The following is a 19265-nucleotide window of genomic DNA, read 5'->3' as shown; positions in this document are numbered from 1 at the left end:
AGTGTTTTTGTGACATTACCGTGGGTGTTTTTTTTATATTTATGGGACTAGGATACTGCACAGTTGTACAGGAACATTAGCAGTGGAACATTAACAGTTTTTCACGTTTTTAACTACTGTAAGCACTTCAAAAATAAGGGTGCACAGAGAGAATTATAAAAATCTAATGTTGCTTGGGAGCTTATATTGGAGAAATGCAATAAAGGGGTGTGTGTGTGTGTGTGTGTGTGTTAGATCAGCAATCCTCTATCTTTCTAGCTTTGCGAATCAGCAAGGGGGGAGAGGAAATGTTTCTGTGTGAGTGACAGGTGTGCGCGCTCACATGCATAGCTCCATTTGAGTGAGCGGTGGGCAAATGTGCTTGAGACACCAGTCATGGAAATGGAGCTACACAGATGTGCTCACCCAACACTTGCGTGGCCCAGTTCTGAATGGGCCGCTGTCTATTACAGGGTCACAACCTGGAGGTTGGAGACCTCTGTGTTAGATTACATTTTCCAAGGAAGAACTTGTAAGCAAGAAAAGCTGTAGAGGAAAAAACAATGGCATAATGGTTATGTCAAGGCAACTAAAAAACATCAAAGAATCTATTTCAATTACAACCAAATATGTTTCCAGAATGAAAAATAACCATTAACTGCTTGTAATAAACAGGAATCTGATCCAGCAGAAAATGAAGAATGTTTGAGTAGGTTTTTTTTATTATTTACAAAATTTACCAATTAACAAAAAAACCCTAATCTTTTTTTTTTTTATTATTAAAAGTTTTATAAATTTTACAAAAAAGAAAAAAGAATAAAAGTCCATTTCTGCAATATATACAAGTCTTTTTCAAGAAAACTCTGAATAAAAAAAAAAAAAAAAAAAAATAAAATAAAAAATCAAAAAAATAAAAAAAGCAAAAAAAATAAACAAATAACTAAAATAAACCAAACCCAATAACAAATAAAAAAAAAAAACAAAAAAAAAATAAAAAAAGTAAAAAGAAAAAAACAAATCCAAACAAAAAAAATAAAATAAAAAAAAAAAAAAAATACAAAAAATAAAAAAAAAATAATAAAAGAACAAAAAAAAAAAAAATAAACTTTAACTCCAGTAGTGAACAGAAGTTAGGTACATGAAGAAGGAAACAATTCAGTTTGTCCTGAAGCATACAGATCCATTTTGTTATTGAATATTATAAACCCTTCATGATATTCCTTGCTAAATGGCTAAATGGCTTTAATTGAATTGATACATCCTGATTAAATGGGCTTTATACCCATGAAAGATTATATAAGTTATATTAGTTATATTGTAAATGTTATTAGGATAAATTATAAGGAACAAAAACTAGCCATTTTTTTCTTGATGCTGAAAAAGCCTATGATAATTTGGAATGGGATCTTTTCATTGGCAGCTATCAAAAAATAGACCTCACCCCTAATGTTTTTCATACATGCAGAGTAGTTCTGGGATTAATATAGGAAAAGAGTAAGTCTACATTTTTCTGCTTTTACTTCATTATTGAATGCTTATTTTTTACATGAATGAAGGTACTAAGTAATCTGCTTAATGGAGAGAAAGCAGCTTGACAGATTACAAAGTTTAATTGTCAACAGGACAAATTAAGATATTTTAATCTCTTAATTATGCAGCATTCTTCTATAACTCACAACCTGAGTTAAAGTCTGTATAAATGGATGCAGAATTTGAATATAGTTAATAAAGATGTTTAAAGATTATTAAAAAGTCATATATATAGTGATGTTAACAGGTTGTTAACGAAAGCTTAGCAATCAAAAAAAAGCAATTCTCCTAGAAGCACGAAGCCGAAAACACCAGCCTGAAGATGACGAATGGGACTTCGTCGAAACGTCGCCAAGACACTTCCAATTTTATGCGGGAGAAAACCCGAATAACCAAAGACCTACCTACCTGCCTACATATATACATACATACATACATACATACATACATATATATATATATATATATATATATATAATGGTTTGAAGATACGAGTCTCAGGTATATTCATATTCAAAAACTAAAACACAGATCACTGAGACTAAAATTTTATTTTAAAACTTAGCTGGCTAGAACTCTGATGATGTCAGCAGACGCTGATGAAAGCTAGGTTTTTAAATAAATTTTTAATCTCAGTGATCTGTGTTTTAGTTTTTGAATATATATATATATATTCAACCAAAGACCTACACTCACACACACACACACACACACACACATATATTGGTTTTTTTATATTGAAAATTTTTACAGTTTTACAATAAAATAATCCCCCTCTCCCACCCCCCCTTCCCCCCCATCACCCTCCCCCCTCCATCCCAGAGCTGAATACAGGGTTAATAAAAACTAGAAAAAACCTTACAACTTAAATAAACATCAAACAATTATAAATACATTCAAAAAAGAAAATTTTAAATACTTTAACTCCAATATATAAAAACAAAACAAAACAATAGTTCTAATCGTTACCTTAAACATAAATTATTCAAAAGCTAAATAATAATTTTTAATCTCATATTTGTGCTGTATAAAATTCACCCATCTTTTCCACACCAAAAAATATTTCTCTTGCGATTGATCTTTCAAATAAGCCGAAATTTTTGCCATTTCAGATAAATAAGAAACTTTAAGAAACCATTCCTCTAAAGTAGGCAAAAACTCCTTCTTCCAGTATTGCCCTATCAGCAGCCTTGCCGCTGTAATTAAATTCAACATTAAAATAATTTCTTTATCATCACAATCAACAATAATGCCTAACAAAAACAATTGTGGTGTAAATTTTATCCTTCTATTAAAAATGCTTTGAATGTTCCACCAAATCTTAATCCAAAAAGCCTTTATATTTTTACATGACCACCAAATATGATAATATATATTGTTGTTGTTAATTGCGAAGTCGTGTCCGACCCATCGCGACCCAATGGACAACATTTCTCCAGGTCTTCCTGTCCTCTACCATCTTCTGGAGTCCATTTAAGTTCACACCTATTGCTTCAGTGACTCCATCCAGCCATCTCATTCTCTGTCGTCCCCTTCTTCTATTGCCCTCAATCTTTCCCAGCATTAGGCCCTTCTCCAGTGAGTATATATATATTTCAAAAAGTAGGGATTTCAATGAAAAAATATTGATTTTTTCAATTAAATTTTTATGCCATCCATCTCCCTTACAAGGTGACTCTATGCAGCTTACAAATAATATAATTTACAGAATTGTCTTTGTGTATTGTTTATTATTTCAGTCGTTCTTTCTTCGTTCCCTCTCTTGACTTCAATTGTATTAATCAAGTATCTTTAAAGTGTAGAGGAGTTGTATTTTGATTATAAAAAGGATATGAAATGGCTTATAGTGTTATAAAATTTTAATTATGTGCTATACTATTTTAATTATATCTTAAATGTATTGATTCACTGCTCATTTTTTAGAGTTATATGGGGGAGTTAAATCTGCATTATCTATTTTTACATTTTTTTAAATTTGTACTTATTTTGGTACTATCTTTTATATTTTTTTATCCCACCTTTATTTTATTTTAATAACTCGGGGCAGTGAACAAGTACAACACTCTTTTCTCCTCCTATTTTTCACTACAACAACAACCCTGTGAGGTAGGTTAGGCAGAGAGAGAGACCAAAGGCAGCTTTCATTCCTAAAGTGGGACTAATACTTAGTCTCCTGGTTTCTAAGCTGGCATCTTCATCATTATACCAAACAGGTTCAAAAATATTCATGCAATGAATTAAGCTGATTAAACATCAGAAATACATTTTTTACATATTTTCCTTTTTGTTCCTCAATGTCATGCACAGATGACATTAAGTCAAAATAGAAATAGAAAAGAAAAAAGGAAATAGAAAAGACTCAGTTTGATAGTAAATGCTGGTTATGGCAGGATAAGGATGAAACATTTGACCATATAATAATTGGATGCAGCAATATTATAGAAGTTGATTACAAAAGAGGACATGTTCGGATTAGGATGATATTATACTGGCATTGATGTATAAAGTGCAGGTGACAGTCCATAAAAACTATTTGAAACGTGAAATGGGAGGGTGTTGCACATGGCAGAGCAAAACTTTTAAGAGATTTTAAAATTCTGAGGCCTAGCATACCAGGCATTATTATCAAAGAAAAGCCATGTTTGATTAATTGATTATTGCAATAATTTTGAAGACATATAAATGGAAAAGACTGCAAAATAGGGTTTGCAAAAAATCTGGCTAACATTGGGGGACTAGGTCTAAGTACCACAAGGACTTTGAATTTGGACTGCCTAAATTTTGAACAAATTATGACAGCCTAACTATAAACAACAGCACTGTTGAACACTTCATACATATTTAAATGCTATATTTACTATTCCTAAACCCTTGAGTAGGGCTTGAATCTAAAGAAGAAAACTTGCCAACATCAGTTGTAACACCACGATCAGTGGAATTGGATTGATGATGATAGACATTTGCTATAAATACAAGACCTAACATAAATTATAATTTCAGTATGTAAAATTTACATTATTTTAAAAGCTATGTTTATGGCTATAATATGTATTTAACATTAAGGAGTGAATTTCATACTCAGAGTTCCTTTAGCTCTTTCTTTCATTATTTCCCATTATAATTCATAATGGGAAGAAAGAAATATCTTTTATATATATATATATATATATATATATATATATATATATATATATATATATATATATATATATATGTAGGTCTTTGTTGTTCGGGTTTTCTCCCACGTAAAATTGGAAGTGTCTTGGCGACGTTTCGACGAAGTCCCATTCGTCATCTTCAGGCTGGTGCTTTCAGCTTCGTGCTTCGAGGAGCAATGTGTGGTCTTAGCTGTTTCTTCCTTTAAACTGCCAGTGGGGGTATGAATGATTGGGTGGAGCTTGGCTGTGTTTTGATTGGGTGGAGGTGTGTTCTGATGGGTTAGGGGCGTGGCTGTGCCGATTGGCTGGGGGGTTCGGCTGTGCTCTGATGGCGGGGGGTGGCTGGCTCTGATTGGTTGGGGGAAGACAGTTCGTTACGTTTGGTTGTGCTCAGGTTTAGTCTGAGTGGCAGAGGGGTTTAAGATTTTGGGCTGCCTTGCTATTTTTTGGCTTCGCGTTTGTGGTCGTGCCTCATTTTCATGGAGGGTGTCAGTTTGCTTCGTGTATGGATTGGAGGGCTTTGAAGTGGCTAATGATGCAGCTCTGGTATGGCTTCTGGTTTGTGGTCGTGCCTCATCATCGGTGTGGCTTTGGGTTTGCTTTTTGCATGGATGTGTGGTGGTGACATCCTGTGTGGTTTTTGTGAGTGTGGGTCTGGTATCATTTTTTGTATTAGGGAGTCGTTTGTCAGTAAGGGCGGGTTTCCAAATGGCTGGTAGGCGGGAGGTATCATCTCGCTTGTTCATGCTGTGTGGGCGTTTTTCTATCTCGATGGCTTCTCTGATTATTCTGTTATTAAAATGTTCACTTTTGGCAATGGTTCTGGTATTTTAAAGTCAATTTCATGTCCTGTTGCTTTAAGGTGTTGGACCAGGGAAGATGTTGGTTCCTCTTTTTTGACTGAGTTCTTATGTTCTTCAATGCGTGCACTTATTCTTCTGTTGGTTTGTCCGATGTATGTGGTGGGACAAGTGGTGCATGGGATTTCGTATACTCCTTGATTTTCTAATTCAATTTATCTTTGGGGTTTCTAAGGATGGTGGATATTTTTCTGTTTGTGCAGAATGCTGTTTTGATGGTGTGTTTATGGAGGATCTTACTGATTCTGTCTGTGGTGCCTTTTATGTATGGGAGGAGGGCTTTGCCGTTTTCTTGTTCTTCGTCTTGGATTTTAGTGGGGGTTTCTTTTTGGATTAGGTTTGTAATCTTATTTCTTTGGAATCCATTGGATGTTAGTACAGTGGTGAGAGTGTGTAGTTCGGTTTTTAGGTGTTGTTCGTCAGCTAAGCGTTTTGTTCTGGAGATGAGTGTCTTGGCTACAGAGTTGATCTGTGCTGGGTGGTGGTGTGAGAGAGCGTGCAGATAGCGGTTAGTGTGTGTTTTCTTCTGGTAGATGGTGTGTCCTAGGGAGCCATTGGATTTCTTGTAGACTAAGACATCCAGGAAGGGAAGTTGGTTGTTAGCTTCTGTTTCCATGGTGAACTGTATTTGGGGGTGTAGGCTGTTGAGGTGTGTGAGGAAGTGGTCCAGTTTTTCTTTCCCATGTGGCCAGATTATGAAGGTGTCGTCTACGTATCTGAGCCAGAGTTTGGGTTTGTGATCCGATTTTTCTAGAGCTTGGGTTTCAAAGTGTTCAATGTAGAGGTTGGCAATGACAGGTGAGAGGGGTGATCCCATGGGTGCTCCTTCTGTTTGTTTGTATTTTTGTCCATTATAGATGAAGTAGGTGTTGGATAGGCAGTGGTTGGTCAGATCTAAGATGTGTTTGGGGGGGTTATATTTGTTTTGGATAGCTGTCAAGGCTTCTTTGATAGGCACTTGGGTGAAGAGGTATATGACATCAAAGCTCACAAGTAGGTCGCTGGGCTGTAAGTTTTGTTTCTTTATGATCTCTATAAAGTGGAATGAGTTTTTTACGTGTGAGGTGATGGATTCTGCATAGGGCTGTAGTTGTTTGGCGAGAAATTTGGCTAGGTTTTGTAGAGGTGAGCCTATGGAGCTGACTGTAGGTCTGAGTGGGGTTCCTTCCTTGTGTATCTTGGGGAGACCATAGAGTGTGGGGCATCTGGATGATTTCTCTCTGGGAATGATTCTTTGCTGGATCTCTTCGCTAATGGGGGAGGCTTTTATTTTGGATCTGGTGGTTTTTTCCAGGTAGGTGGTGGGATCTGTATTTAGGGGTTTGTATGTGGAGTCTTGGAGTAGGTTGGTTAATTTGGTTTGGTAGTCAGATGTGTTCATAACCACCTTGGCGTTGCCCTTGTCTGCTGGTAGGATTATTATGCTGGTGTCTTCTTTCAGGTTACGTAGTGCTGTTTGTTCCTCTTTGGGTAAGTTGCTTTTGGGTGGCTTGCTGGTGCAGAAACCAACATCTTCCCTGGTCCAACACCTTAAAGCCAAAGGACATGAAATTGACTTTAAAAATACCAGAACCATTGCCAAAAGTGAACATTTTAATAACAGAATAATCAGAGAAGCCATCGAGATAGAAAAACGCCCACACAGCATGAACAAGCGAGATGATACCTCCCGACTACCAGCCATTTGGAAACCCGCCCTTATTGACAAACGACTCCCTAATACAAAAAATGATACCAGACCCACACTCACAAAAACCACACAGGATTCAGCACCAACAATCCACGCAAAAAGCAAACCCAAATCCACACCGATGATGAGGCACGACCACAAACCAGATGCCAGACCACAGCTGCATCATTAGCCACTTTAAACCCCTCGAATCCATACATGAAGCAAACTGACACCCACCATGAAGATGAGGCACGACCACAAACGCAAAGCCAAACAATAGCAATGCAGCTCACCATCTCACATCCCCCTGCAACTCAGACTAACCTGAGCACAACAAAGCCCCTATCCAAACAGACCACTCCCCATCCAATCAGAGCACAGCCAACCCCCAGCCAATCGAGCACAGCACCACCAGCCAATCAGAAGCCACAGCCACGCCCCTAACCAATTCCAGAACACACCTCCACCCAATCAGAACACAGCCAAGCTCCCACCCAATCAGTTCATACCCCACTGGCAGTTAAAAGGAAGAAACAGCTAAGACCACACATTGCTGCTCGAAGCACGAAGCTGAAAACACCAGCCTGAAGATGACGACTGGGACTTCGTCGAAATGTCGCCAAGACACTTCCAATTTTACGCGGGAGAAAACCCGAACAACCAAAGACCTACATACAAATACCCGCGAAAACCTCAGAAAACAAATATCAAACCTCTACGGGGAGGAAATCCACCATCTGACCAGGACCTATGAAAAACTTGAAGTCCAAAGAGCTTCCATTTTATGCGACCTCGCATTCCTACGCAACTGCCGAGATCAAAATCTAATCCCAACATGTTTCCAACTGAAATTCCACTCCAACTCTGCAGCCACCAAACGGATCCTGAAAAGAACAGAATTGGCCCTAATCAGAAATGAACTTCACACAAAAAGATTCCTCCTAGACCGAATTAACAAAGATCTCCTCACACTCCACCTCAAACTCAGCAATAAGATCCACCCCGCACTTTGGGACAAATCCAAACAACTCGCCGTCTGGAGAGCCGAAACACAGACCACCCTCAAGACAGATACACACACCAACAAACTCCGAAGACTACAAGAACGCCAGAAACAAACCCCTCCTCCCTCACAGCCACACATGAAACAAACAGTGCATAAAATCTCAGATAGGATCCTCACCAAAGCCGAAACCAATGTCCTTTCCAAAGGATTCAACTTTGCAGTCACTCCCAAACACATCCCCACTGAAACCAGTATATGTGGAGTTGAAACCAGCCTGACCAAAATCAACCCCGACGATGCTAACAGAATCAGACTCGAAATCACCAACATAAGCCATCCAAAAGCAACTTACCGAAAGAGGAACAGACAGCACTACGTAACCTTAAAGAAGACACCAGCATAATAATCCTACCAGCAGACAAGGGCAACGCCACGGTGGTTATGAACACATCTGACTACCAAACCAAATTAACCAACCTACTCCAAGACTCCACATACAAACCCCTAAATACAGATCCCACCACCTAGCTGGAAAAAACCACCAGATCCAAAATAAAAGCCTCCCCCATTAGCGAAGAGATCCAGCAAAGAATCATCCCCAGAGAGAAATCATCCATATGCCCCAAACTCTATGGTCTCCCCAAGATACACAAGGAAGGAACCCCACTCAGACCTATAGTCAGCTCCATAGGCTCACCTCTACAAAACCTAGCCAAATTTCTCGCAAAACAACTACAGCCCTATGCAGAATCCATCACCTCACACGTAAAAAACTCATTCCAGTTTATAGAGATCATAAAGAAACAAAACTTACAGCCCAGCGACCTACTAGTGAGCTTCGATGTCATATCCCTCTTCACACAAGTGCCTATCAAAGAAGCCTTGACAGCTATCCAAAACAACTATAACCCCCCCAAACACATCTTAGATCTGACCAACCACTGCCTATCCAACACATACTTCATCTATAATGGATAAAAATACAAACAAACAGAAGGAGCACCCATGGGATCACCCTTCTCACCTGTCATTGCAAACCTCTACATGGAACACTTTGAAACCCAAGCTCTAGAAAAATCGGATCACAAACCCAAACTCTGGCTCAGATACATAGACGACACCTTCATAATCTGGCAACATGGGAAAGAAAAACTGGACAACTCCCTCACACACCTCAACAGCCTACACCCCAAAATATAGGTCACCATGGAAACAGAAGCTAACAACCAACTTCCCTTCCTGGATGTCTTAGTCTACAAGAAATCCAATGGCTCCCTAGGACACACCATCTACCAGAAGAAAACACACACAAACCGCTATCTGCAAGCTCTCTCACACCACCACCCAGCACAGATCAACTCTGTAGCCAAGACACTCATCTCCAGAACAAAACGCTTAGCTGACGAAAAACACCTAAAAACCGAACTACACACTCTCACCAATGTACTAACATCCAATGGATTCCAAAGAAATAAAGATAAAACTAATCAAAAAGAAACCCCATACAATCCAAGACGAAGAAAGAACAAGAAAAACGGCAAAGCCCTCCTCCATAAATAAAGGCACACAGACAGAAAGCAGTAAGATCCGCCATAACCAACATCAAAACAGCATTCAGCACAAAAGAAAAAAGATCCACCATCCTAAGAAACCCCAAGATAAAATTGAATTAGAAAATCAAGGAGTATATGAAATCCCATGCACCACTTGTCCCACCACATACATCGGACAAACCAACAGAAGAATAAGTGCATGCATTGAAGAACATAAGAACTCAGTCAAAAAAGAGGAACCAACATCTTCCCTGGTCCAACACCTTAAAGCCACAGGACATGAAATTGACTTTAAAAATACCAGAACCATTGCCAAAAGTGAACATTTTAATAAAAGAATAATCAGAGAAGCCATCGAGATAGAAAAACGCCCACACAGCATGAACAAGCGAGATGATACCTCCCGCCTACCAGCCATTTGGAAACCCGCCCTTATTGCCAAACGACTCCCTAACACAAAAAATGATACCAGACCCACACTCACAAAAACCACACAGGAGGTCACCACCACACATCCACGCAAAAAACAAACCCAAAGCCACACCGATGACGAGGCACGACCACAAACCAGAAGCCAGACCACAGCTGCATCAGTAGCCACTTTAAACCCCTCCAATCCATACATGAAGCAAACTGACACCCTCCATGAAGAGGAGGCATGACCACGAACGTGAAGCCAGAAAATAGCACGGCAGCCCAAAATCTTAAACCCTCTGCAACTCAGACTAACCTGAGCACAACCAACAGAACACTTCACCCAGCAATCAGAGCACAGCCAACCCCCCAGCCAATCAGAGCACAGCCAACCCCCCAGCAATCAGAGCACAGCCAAGCCCCTAACCAATCAGACACACCTCCACCCAATCAGAACACAGCCAAGCTCCCACCCAATCAGTTCATACCCCCACTGGCAGTTAAAAGGAAGAAACAGCTAAGACCACACATTGCTGCTCAAAGCACGAAGCTGAAAACACCAGCCTGAAGATGACGAATGGGACTTCGTCGAAACGTCGCCAAGACACTTCCAATTTTACGCGGTAGAAAACCCGAACAACCAAAGACCTACATACAAATACCCGCAAAAACCTCAGAAAACAAATATCAAACCTCTACGGGGAGGAAATCCACCATCTGACCAGGACCTATGAAAAACCTGAAGTCCAAAGAGCTTCCATTTTATGCGACCTCGCATTCCTACGCAACTGACGAGATCAAAATCTAATCCCCACATGTTTCCAACTGAAATTCCACTCCAACTCTGCAGCCACCAAACGGATCCTGAAAAGAACAGAATTGGCCCTAATCAGAAATGAACTTCACACAAAAAGATTCCTCCTAGACCGAATTAACAAAGATCTCCTCACACTCCACCTCAAACTCAGCAATAAGATCCACCCCGCACTTTGGGACAAATCCAAACAACTCGCCGTCTGGAGAGCTGAAACACAGACCACCCTCAAGACAGATACACACACCAACAAACTCCGAAGACTACAAGAACGCCAGACACAAACCCCTCCTCCCTCACAGCCACACATGAAACAAACAGTGCATAACATCTCAGATAGGATCCTCACCAAAGCCGAAACCAATGTCCTTTCCAAAGGATTCAACTTTGCAGTCACTCCCAAACACATCCCCACGGAAACCATTATATGTGGAGTTGAAGCCAGCCTGACCAAAATCAACCCCGACGATGCTAACAGAATCTGACTCGAAATCACCAACATCCTCTGTACCAGCAAGCCACCCAAAAGCAACTTACCCAAAGAGGAACAGACAGCACTACGTAACCTGAAAGAAGACACCAGCATAATAATCCTACCAGCAGACAAGGGCAACGCCACGGTGGTTATGAACACATCTGACTACCAAACCAAATTAACCAACCTACTCCAAGACTCCACATACAAACCCTAAATACAGATCCCACCACCTACCTGGAAAAAACCACCAGATCCAAAATAAAAGCCTCCCCCATTAGCGAAGAGATCCAGCAAAGAATCATTCCCAGAGAGAAATCATCCAGATGCCCTAAACTCTATGGTCTCCCCAAGATACACAAAGAAGGAACCCCACTCAGACCTATAGTCAGCTCCATAGGCTCACCTCTACAAAACCTAGCCAAATTTCTCGCCAAACAACTACAGCCCTATGCAGAATCCATCACCTCACACGTAAAAAACTCATTCCAGTTTATAGAGATCATAAAGAAACAAAACTTACAGCCCAGCGACCTACTAGTGAGCTTCGATGTCATATCCCTCTTCACCCAAGTGCCTATCAAAGAAGCCTTGACAGCTATTCAAAACAAATATAACCCCCCCAAACACATCTTAGATCTGACCAACCACTGCCTATCCAACACATACTTCATCTATAATGGACAAAAATACAAACAAACAGAAGGAGCACCCATGGGATCACCCCTCTCACCTGTCATTGCCAACCTCTACATGGAACACTTTGAAACCCAAGCTCTAGAAAAATCGGATCACAAACCCAAACTCTGGCTCAGATACGTAGACGACACCTTCATAATCTGGCCACATGGAAAAGAAAAACTGGACAACTTCCTCACACACCTCAACAGCCTACACCCCAAAATACAGTTCACCATGGAAACAGAAGCTAACAACCAACTTCCCTTCCTGGATCTCTTAGTCTACAAGAAATCCAATGGCTCCCTAGGACACACCATCTACAGAAGAAAACACACACAAAAAACAGCTATCTGCACGCTCTCTCACACCACCACCCAGCACAGATCAACTCTGTAGCCAAGACACTCATCTCCAGAACAAAACGCTTAGCTGACGAACAACACCTAAAAAACCGAACTACACACTCTCACCAATGTACTAACATCCAATGGATTCCAAGAAATAAGATTACAAACCTAATCCAAAAAGAAACCCCCACTAAAATCCAAGACAAAGAACAAGAAAACGGCAAAGCCCTCCTCCCATACATAAAAGGCACCACAGACAGAATCAGTAAGATCCTCCATAAACACAACATCAAAACAGCATTCTGCACAAACAGAAAAATATCCACCATCCTTAGAAACCCCAAAGATAAAATTGAATTAGAAAATCAAGGAGTATACGAAATCCCATGCACCACTTGTCCCACCACATACATCGGACAAACCAACAGAAGAATAAGTGCACGCATTGAAGAACATAAGAACTCAGTCAAAAAAGAGGAACCAACATCTTCCCTGGTCCAACACCTTAAAGCCACAGGACATGAAATTGACTTTAAAAAATACCAGAACCATTGCCAAAAGTGAACATTTTAATAACAGAATAATCAGAGAAGCCATCGAGATAGAAAAACGCCCACACAGCATGAACAAGCGAGATGATACCTCCCGCATACCAGCCATTTGGAAACCCGCCCTTATTGACAAACGACTCCCTAATACAAAAAATGATACCAGACCCACACTCACAAAAACCACACAGGATGTCAGCACCACACATCCACGCAAAAAACAAACCCACAGCCACACCGATGATGAGGCACGACCACAAACCAGAAGCCAGACCAGAGCTGCATCATTAGCCACTTTAAAGCCCTCCAATCCATACATGAAGCAAACTGACACGACCACAAACGCGAAGCCAAAAAAATAGCAAGGCAGCCCAAAATCTTAAACCCCTCTGCAAATCAGACTAACCTGAGCACAACCAAACAGAACACTCCCCCAACCAATCAGAGCACAGCCAACCCCCCCAGCCAATCAGAGCACAGCCAACCCCCCAGCCAATCAGAGCACAGCCACGCCCCTAACCAATCAGAACACACCTCCACCCAATCAGAACACAGCCAAGCTCCCAACCAATCAGTTCATACCCCCACTGGCAGTTAAAAGGAAGAAACAGCTAAGACCACACATTGCTGCTCGAAGCACGAAGCTGAAAACACCAGCCTGAAGATGACGAATGGGACTTCGTCGAAACGTCGCCAAGACACTTCCAATTTTACGCGGGAGAAAACCCGAAAAACCAAAGACCTACATATATATATATATATATATATATATATATATATATATATATATATATATATATATATACTATTTTTGATATCCTATTACTTCGAAGTTTCTCCTGAAACTCCCATCACAACACTAACTTTGGTCATGTTGTATTTTGCAAGATGAACATCTGTGCAATTAAAAAAAATGGATGGAGATCAACAATTCTATCTACCAGACCAGCAATTTTTTTAGCTTCCAATGAAATGGTTTATGTATGAACCTGTCATCTAAAGGGGAGAAAGTTGGAATCCTTTTATTTAATCTTTTCTCCTTTCCTATTTCCAAAAAAATAGAACTGATTACAGTACAGCTCAGTGTGTCAACATCTCAACCATTGCTCTCTGTCACTGTGACAAAAGCCTGGCATTTGTTTGCTGCTTTCATCAGCTATTCTTATAGAAACCACAGTGGAGAACCAGGCCAATCTGTCTCCTTGTCCAATACAATCACTGTATCATATAAAATAGGATGCACAAGCAGAAAGCCATTTATGCACATTTTTTTTTTAGAAGAGACTTTAGGGGGGGCTTTGAATCACACAAGTTGAATTACAGCAAGAGAATTGCTTCAAGGAAAGAAGGAAGTAACAGAAACCCCAAAATGACACAATGTGTATGACAAAATATAGTATGTCCTTTTGGCAGGCTTGATTTGTACATGGCATGTAGCTCTAAAGCACTCTAAGGTTAAGGGTTATTCAGATTTAATAATGAAGGGTGGTAGATATATGCAATTGATTTTGAAATAGGCAACATAAAGCAGCATAATGTATTAATTCTCATAAAATGGCCTGGTGGTAATACATAGAAAATATATATATATATATATATATATATATATATATATATATATATATATATATGTAGGTCTTTGGTTGTTCAGGTTTTCTCCCGCGTAAAATTGGAAGTGTCTTGGCGACGTTTCGACGAAGTCCATTCGTCATCTTCAGGCTGGTGTTTTCAGCTTCGTGCTTCGGAGCACGAAGCTGAAAACACCAGCCTGAAGATGACGAATGGGACTTCGTCGAAACGTCGCCAAGACACTTCCAATTTTACGCGGGAGAAAACCGAACAACCAAAGACCTACATACAAACACCCGCGAAAACCTCAGAAAACAAATATATATATATATATATATATATATATATATATATATATATATATATATATATATATATATAGTTATATGGCATTTGATTTTTAAAAGATATACTATATCTTTGTAATATGTTGCTGGTACAAACGAATTGAGCTAAAAATTTGCATACAAGTATTGATTTCTTCTTTTCAGATAACTTCAGTATTATTTTGCTGGTGGTAGCAATGGTTGCCTTGTTGATATCATTATTATACCATCCTCTATCCCAAAGGTAGCCACGTTTAATCTGTTTTTAAAGAAAACTGCTGTAAACATGAGATTTGAAGTGTTTTTTTTTCTTCTTCTTGAATATTTCTTTCGCAGCTTTGTATTAAACAAATCTCAGCCAAGATCTGGGTAGATAAAACAGACATAATAACTATTCAAGGTAAATAATAAGAAGACTCCATGTGTAATGCTTAGCAAAAATTTTAAAAAAGCAAACATGATTATTTTTCCAATAATAAGAGGGTAAGTTGCCAATATATATTGTAATAGCTTTATTGTCCACAAAAACAGGAAGTAAACATAAAAGAAAAATGTCACAGTTCTACAGATTCACCAATGCTGTGCGCCAGTCAATCTGCTGGTGTAGTTCACTCTTAAATTATAAAAGAAAATGATTTAATAGGGTTATCAAGTTTTTTGGGAAAGTGGAACATTTGCTTTCTATAGAAAAGGGCCCCAGCTTCTTTTTTTTTTTTTTTTGCTTTCATTTGCAGCATAAAGGACTCTGCTTGATGAATCAATGAATAATACTTTCATATAAGGCAGTTTTATATGTTCAATCTCAATAATTATTTTAGTCCCATTCTTTGAAATGCTCCTTATTTCTATATAAGGTGCTGGTACCTTTAGTGCCATTTATGAATTCTGGCTTCGGCTCTCTTAAGTAAACATTAAAGAAAATAGTTTAATATATACAGAAAAGCTTTATATTAAACAAGGACAATTTCCACCAGAATTACTAAGAAACAAATATCAATATCCATAAGAGCTCATGTATACCAGTTTGATGGTGTTGTGGCCAGCTTTTTCAAAGTGTATGAAATACACTTACTATTGAAATAAAAATTACAAACAGGTATCATGTCTTGAAAACAAGTATATAATGATACATTTTAGCCCAAATAATGTAAATTTCATCTAAACATTAGTGGGATTTCAGCCAGCTGATCTCTAAAAGGTTTTAGAGTCACAGTGGACAGTATTCACAAAAATGTGAACACATTCTGCAGATGCTATTAAAAAGTGAATTGAATTGTCGGTATCGTAATCTCCTTATAAGAATTTTTGGTGAGACTATAATTAGTCCATTATTAGACTAGTATGTACAAGCCTATGTACAGTTAGGGTCAACACAACTTAAACATAGAAAAAGGTCCCCCAAAGTGATTAGAGTAATGGGCAGCCTCTTTGTGCCCCCTCTTTGGCTTCTGATAAAGATCAAAAGAAACATGGTGGTATAAATTCATGAATAGTATAGAGAAAGTGATTTTTTCTTCTTTTTCTTTCTCAGTACTAGAACTCATCCATTGAAACTAAATAGATTCACGACCTACAAAAGGAAATACTTTTTTTTTATATAGCAAAAATATGTAAAGTACTGCCAATAGCTGGTAAGGACAGCCAATTTTGAAGTGAACCAGGAGGATCAGGGTGTTAATGTCTGCTAATATGATGCCTTTTCGCTATCTGCTGAATCATAGGCAGCTCTGCTTAAATCCTGGTCGCTAGGAATTGACCGCAAAAAGAAGCTGTTGTCTCCAGGCCAGAGCGTGAGCTTCCCAGATGGATCTATGTGGCTACTATGTGACACGGAATGCTGGATTAGATCCATCAAGGCCTAATCCAGGAAGGCAATTCTTATCTACTTTAAGTTCTAGCAGAATGTGTACAGGTGGTCCTCGACTTACAATCACTATTGGGACTGGAACGTCTGTCACTAAGCAGACAGTCATGCCCAATTTTATGATATATTAAGTATATCACTGAACCCATTAAGTGAATCGTATGATCCTTAAGAGAATCTGTTTTCCCCATTGACTTCGCTTGTTGGAAACCTCCTGAGATCACCAATGGCACCAATCACACGACTCCAGAATGCTACAACCATTGTTACTACATGCTGGTCTGCAATGGTCTTAAATGTGAGGACCGGTCATGCCACCTTTTTCACTGTTGTCATGAACAATCATTAAAAGAATGGCCATAGGTCAAGGACTGCCTGTATTAGCTTTTAAGATGCTGCAAAAGATTCCATGATATCTAAAACAGTTTTTCCTCTAAAACTGTTTCCTATTTGGAAATCTTACACCCGGGAGTTTGTCCATGTGTCCCACATATTGGCTAACTCTATTATTTCATCTAATAACTCGGCAATCTAAGAATTTGTAGTAATGTAATGTCAGAGCCATGGATGTCAAGGATAATTATTTCTGCTTGTTTTCTACTGTATTACTTTAGAAGCTTAGTCATTTTGGCTTCGTCCCAGGCAGGTGCTTTTACTGCTAATACTTCTAATATGAAATGATTTGGACTGAATTACTTGATTTGTATTTCATTGCCCTGTACTTTATGGGCAAGATTTATGCAGACAAATGCAAATTTTCCTTCCTTTGTACTTAGAGCAGGGCCTTTTTCTTCAAATTTAAAGGAAGAAATTGGTTTTGAAAATAATGGACAGAGTAATGAGTCCGACAGTTTTAGGTATTAGATTGCCACAAAGGCTTACTGCTTGCTACAAATGCTGTTACCTATTTAGGAACGTCAACAATTGTTGCTTCTGCCTCACGTTGTTTACTGCTTCTCAGGAATTGCTTACGGCTGAAGTGAAGAGCGCCAGTAGTTCAGCTGACTCTGATCTGACGGTATCTTCTAGTGTGGCCCTGCCTTTTTCCTCCCTTTCACTTAACAATGCTCGATGAACTGCAGTGGCGTTTCAGTGACTAAATGGCTTCGCTCTCTTCTCCTTCCATCAGTGGTGATGCAGTTTTCTGCACAAATGTGTGAGATGGTCTGACAGCAATTCCATTTCCGCAAATATCTCTTACTAAAGTCACTGGTATCTGTTGCCCTGGAAACATCAGCTCAAGGTTTCAGCTGAAAAAGCTTAATTAAACAGTTCCTTAAAATGTTCCATGATGTATGTATGTTAGCTATGCTGGATGAGTGGAATTTATCATTATCATCCACCCACATTCATAAAAAGTATATTAAATCTCAAGTAGGCAATGAGTGCAGAGGGAGGGTACGTTCTCTTTATTTCCCTTGTCAGTTACCATTTGCTGAAGGACTATCCTCACACATTTGTAACTGAGCTCTTCCAGACATTCTCCTGATTTGGACTTCTTACTCAATTGTATCACTAAACAGAACATACAACAATGCATAACTGAAATATCATATCCGAAAGATCTAGCAAAGCAGGAAATTGGCAAGGGATCTGGATGGGTAGGATTGCCTTGTTTGGTTCTCAGGCATCACAAACACTTTGTCTGGAAGTGCTTTAATATTTTTATTCTCTCTGTTTTTCTCCTTTAATTGCATCGGGGCAGAGTAAGAAGCATATGCTTGTTCTTATAAGCCATTTTAAAACCTGTTTTTGGCCTCTGTTAAGATTTCTTTGCATGGGCAAATTGTTACTGAAATATCAAGAGACGGTTATTTTAAATTATACATTTTAAATGTTTTATATTCATGGTATCTTAAAGGTCTTTTGCCATGAGTAATGCTTTGATTTAGATGGAGACAAATTAAAGAATAAAGAATACTTCTAACATAACTAAATATGTAAATATATTTATTTTGGGAACTCAAAATCTATTCTGTCATGAAGCATTATTGTTCTGTGACATTTTGTGTCATTCTGTTTGATTTTTCATAGTACATCCAATAGAAAGTGAAAATAGATGCAACTCATATTTATGGCTGCCTTTTATAGCTAGCATTAAAAAGCCATTATTATAGCACAAGGAATTTATTTGAAAAGAATCTCACATATACAAGATCCACATACTCTTTTCTCTTTTCCCCCCACAATATTAAGGCCATACATATTCTTCTTCATTTTCTCCTTCTATTGAATTAGCAAAATTATAGTATTCAGGTAATTTTAACCATAATTATTTGGACCGTTTTTCATAAAAGTGAAGATCCTTATGATTCTAGAAAAGCTATCAAAAAGCTATTTTCAATTCTGCAGAATATTATTATAGTGGTGCACTCACTATATGTACATTTAGCGTAAACATTTTGTAGATTTTAAATCCACAGGTGTACTTCTAGAAATTGCAGCTTGATTGAAATATGGCATTATATG

The 19265-nt window shown here is 38.7% G+C and overlaps 1 protein-coding gene across 12 annotated transcripts in view; it reads left to right on the top strand.

Annotated features, from left to right (window-relative positions):
* The window catches only part of LAMA2 (laminin subunit alpha 2), a 471875-nt gene that overhangs the window by 433112 nt on the left and 19498 nt on the right, over positions 1–19265 (top strand). For 10 of the 12 annotated variants that reach the window (XM_039324668.1, XM_039324684.1, XM_039324648.1 and 7 more), the window contains one exon: positions 17758–17814. The exons of 1 other annotated variant lie outside the window; for it this stretch is intronic. In XM_039324668.1, the coding sequence (XP_039180602.1) occupies positions 17758–17814 (57 nt within the window). One more of the 12 variants, XM_039324720.1, reaches the window with a different exon arrangement.

This window comes from Crotalus tigris, unplaced genomic scaffold (assembly GCF_016545835.1).
Source record: "Crotalus tigris isolate CLP2741 ecotype Arizona unplaced genomic scaffold, ASM1654583v1 scf7180000017611.44802233496:7321179, whole genome shotgun sequence".
Classification (NCBI taxonomy): Eukaryota; Metazoa; Chordata; class Lepidosauria; order Squamata; family Viperidae; genus Crotalus; species Crotalus tigris.
The sequence above is the reverse complement of the archived record's forward strand: the minus strand, read 5'-3'. Positions and strand labels throughout refer to the sequence as shown.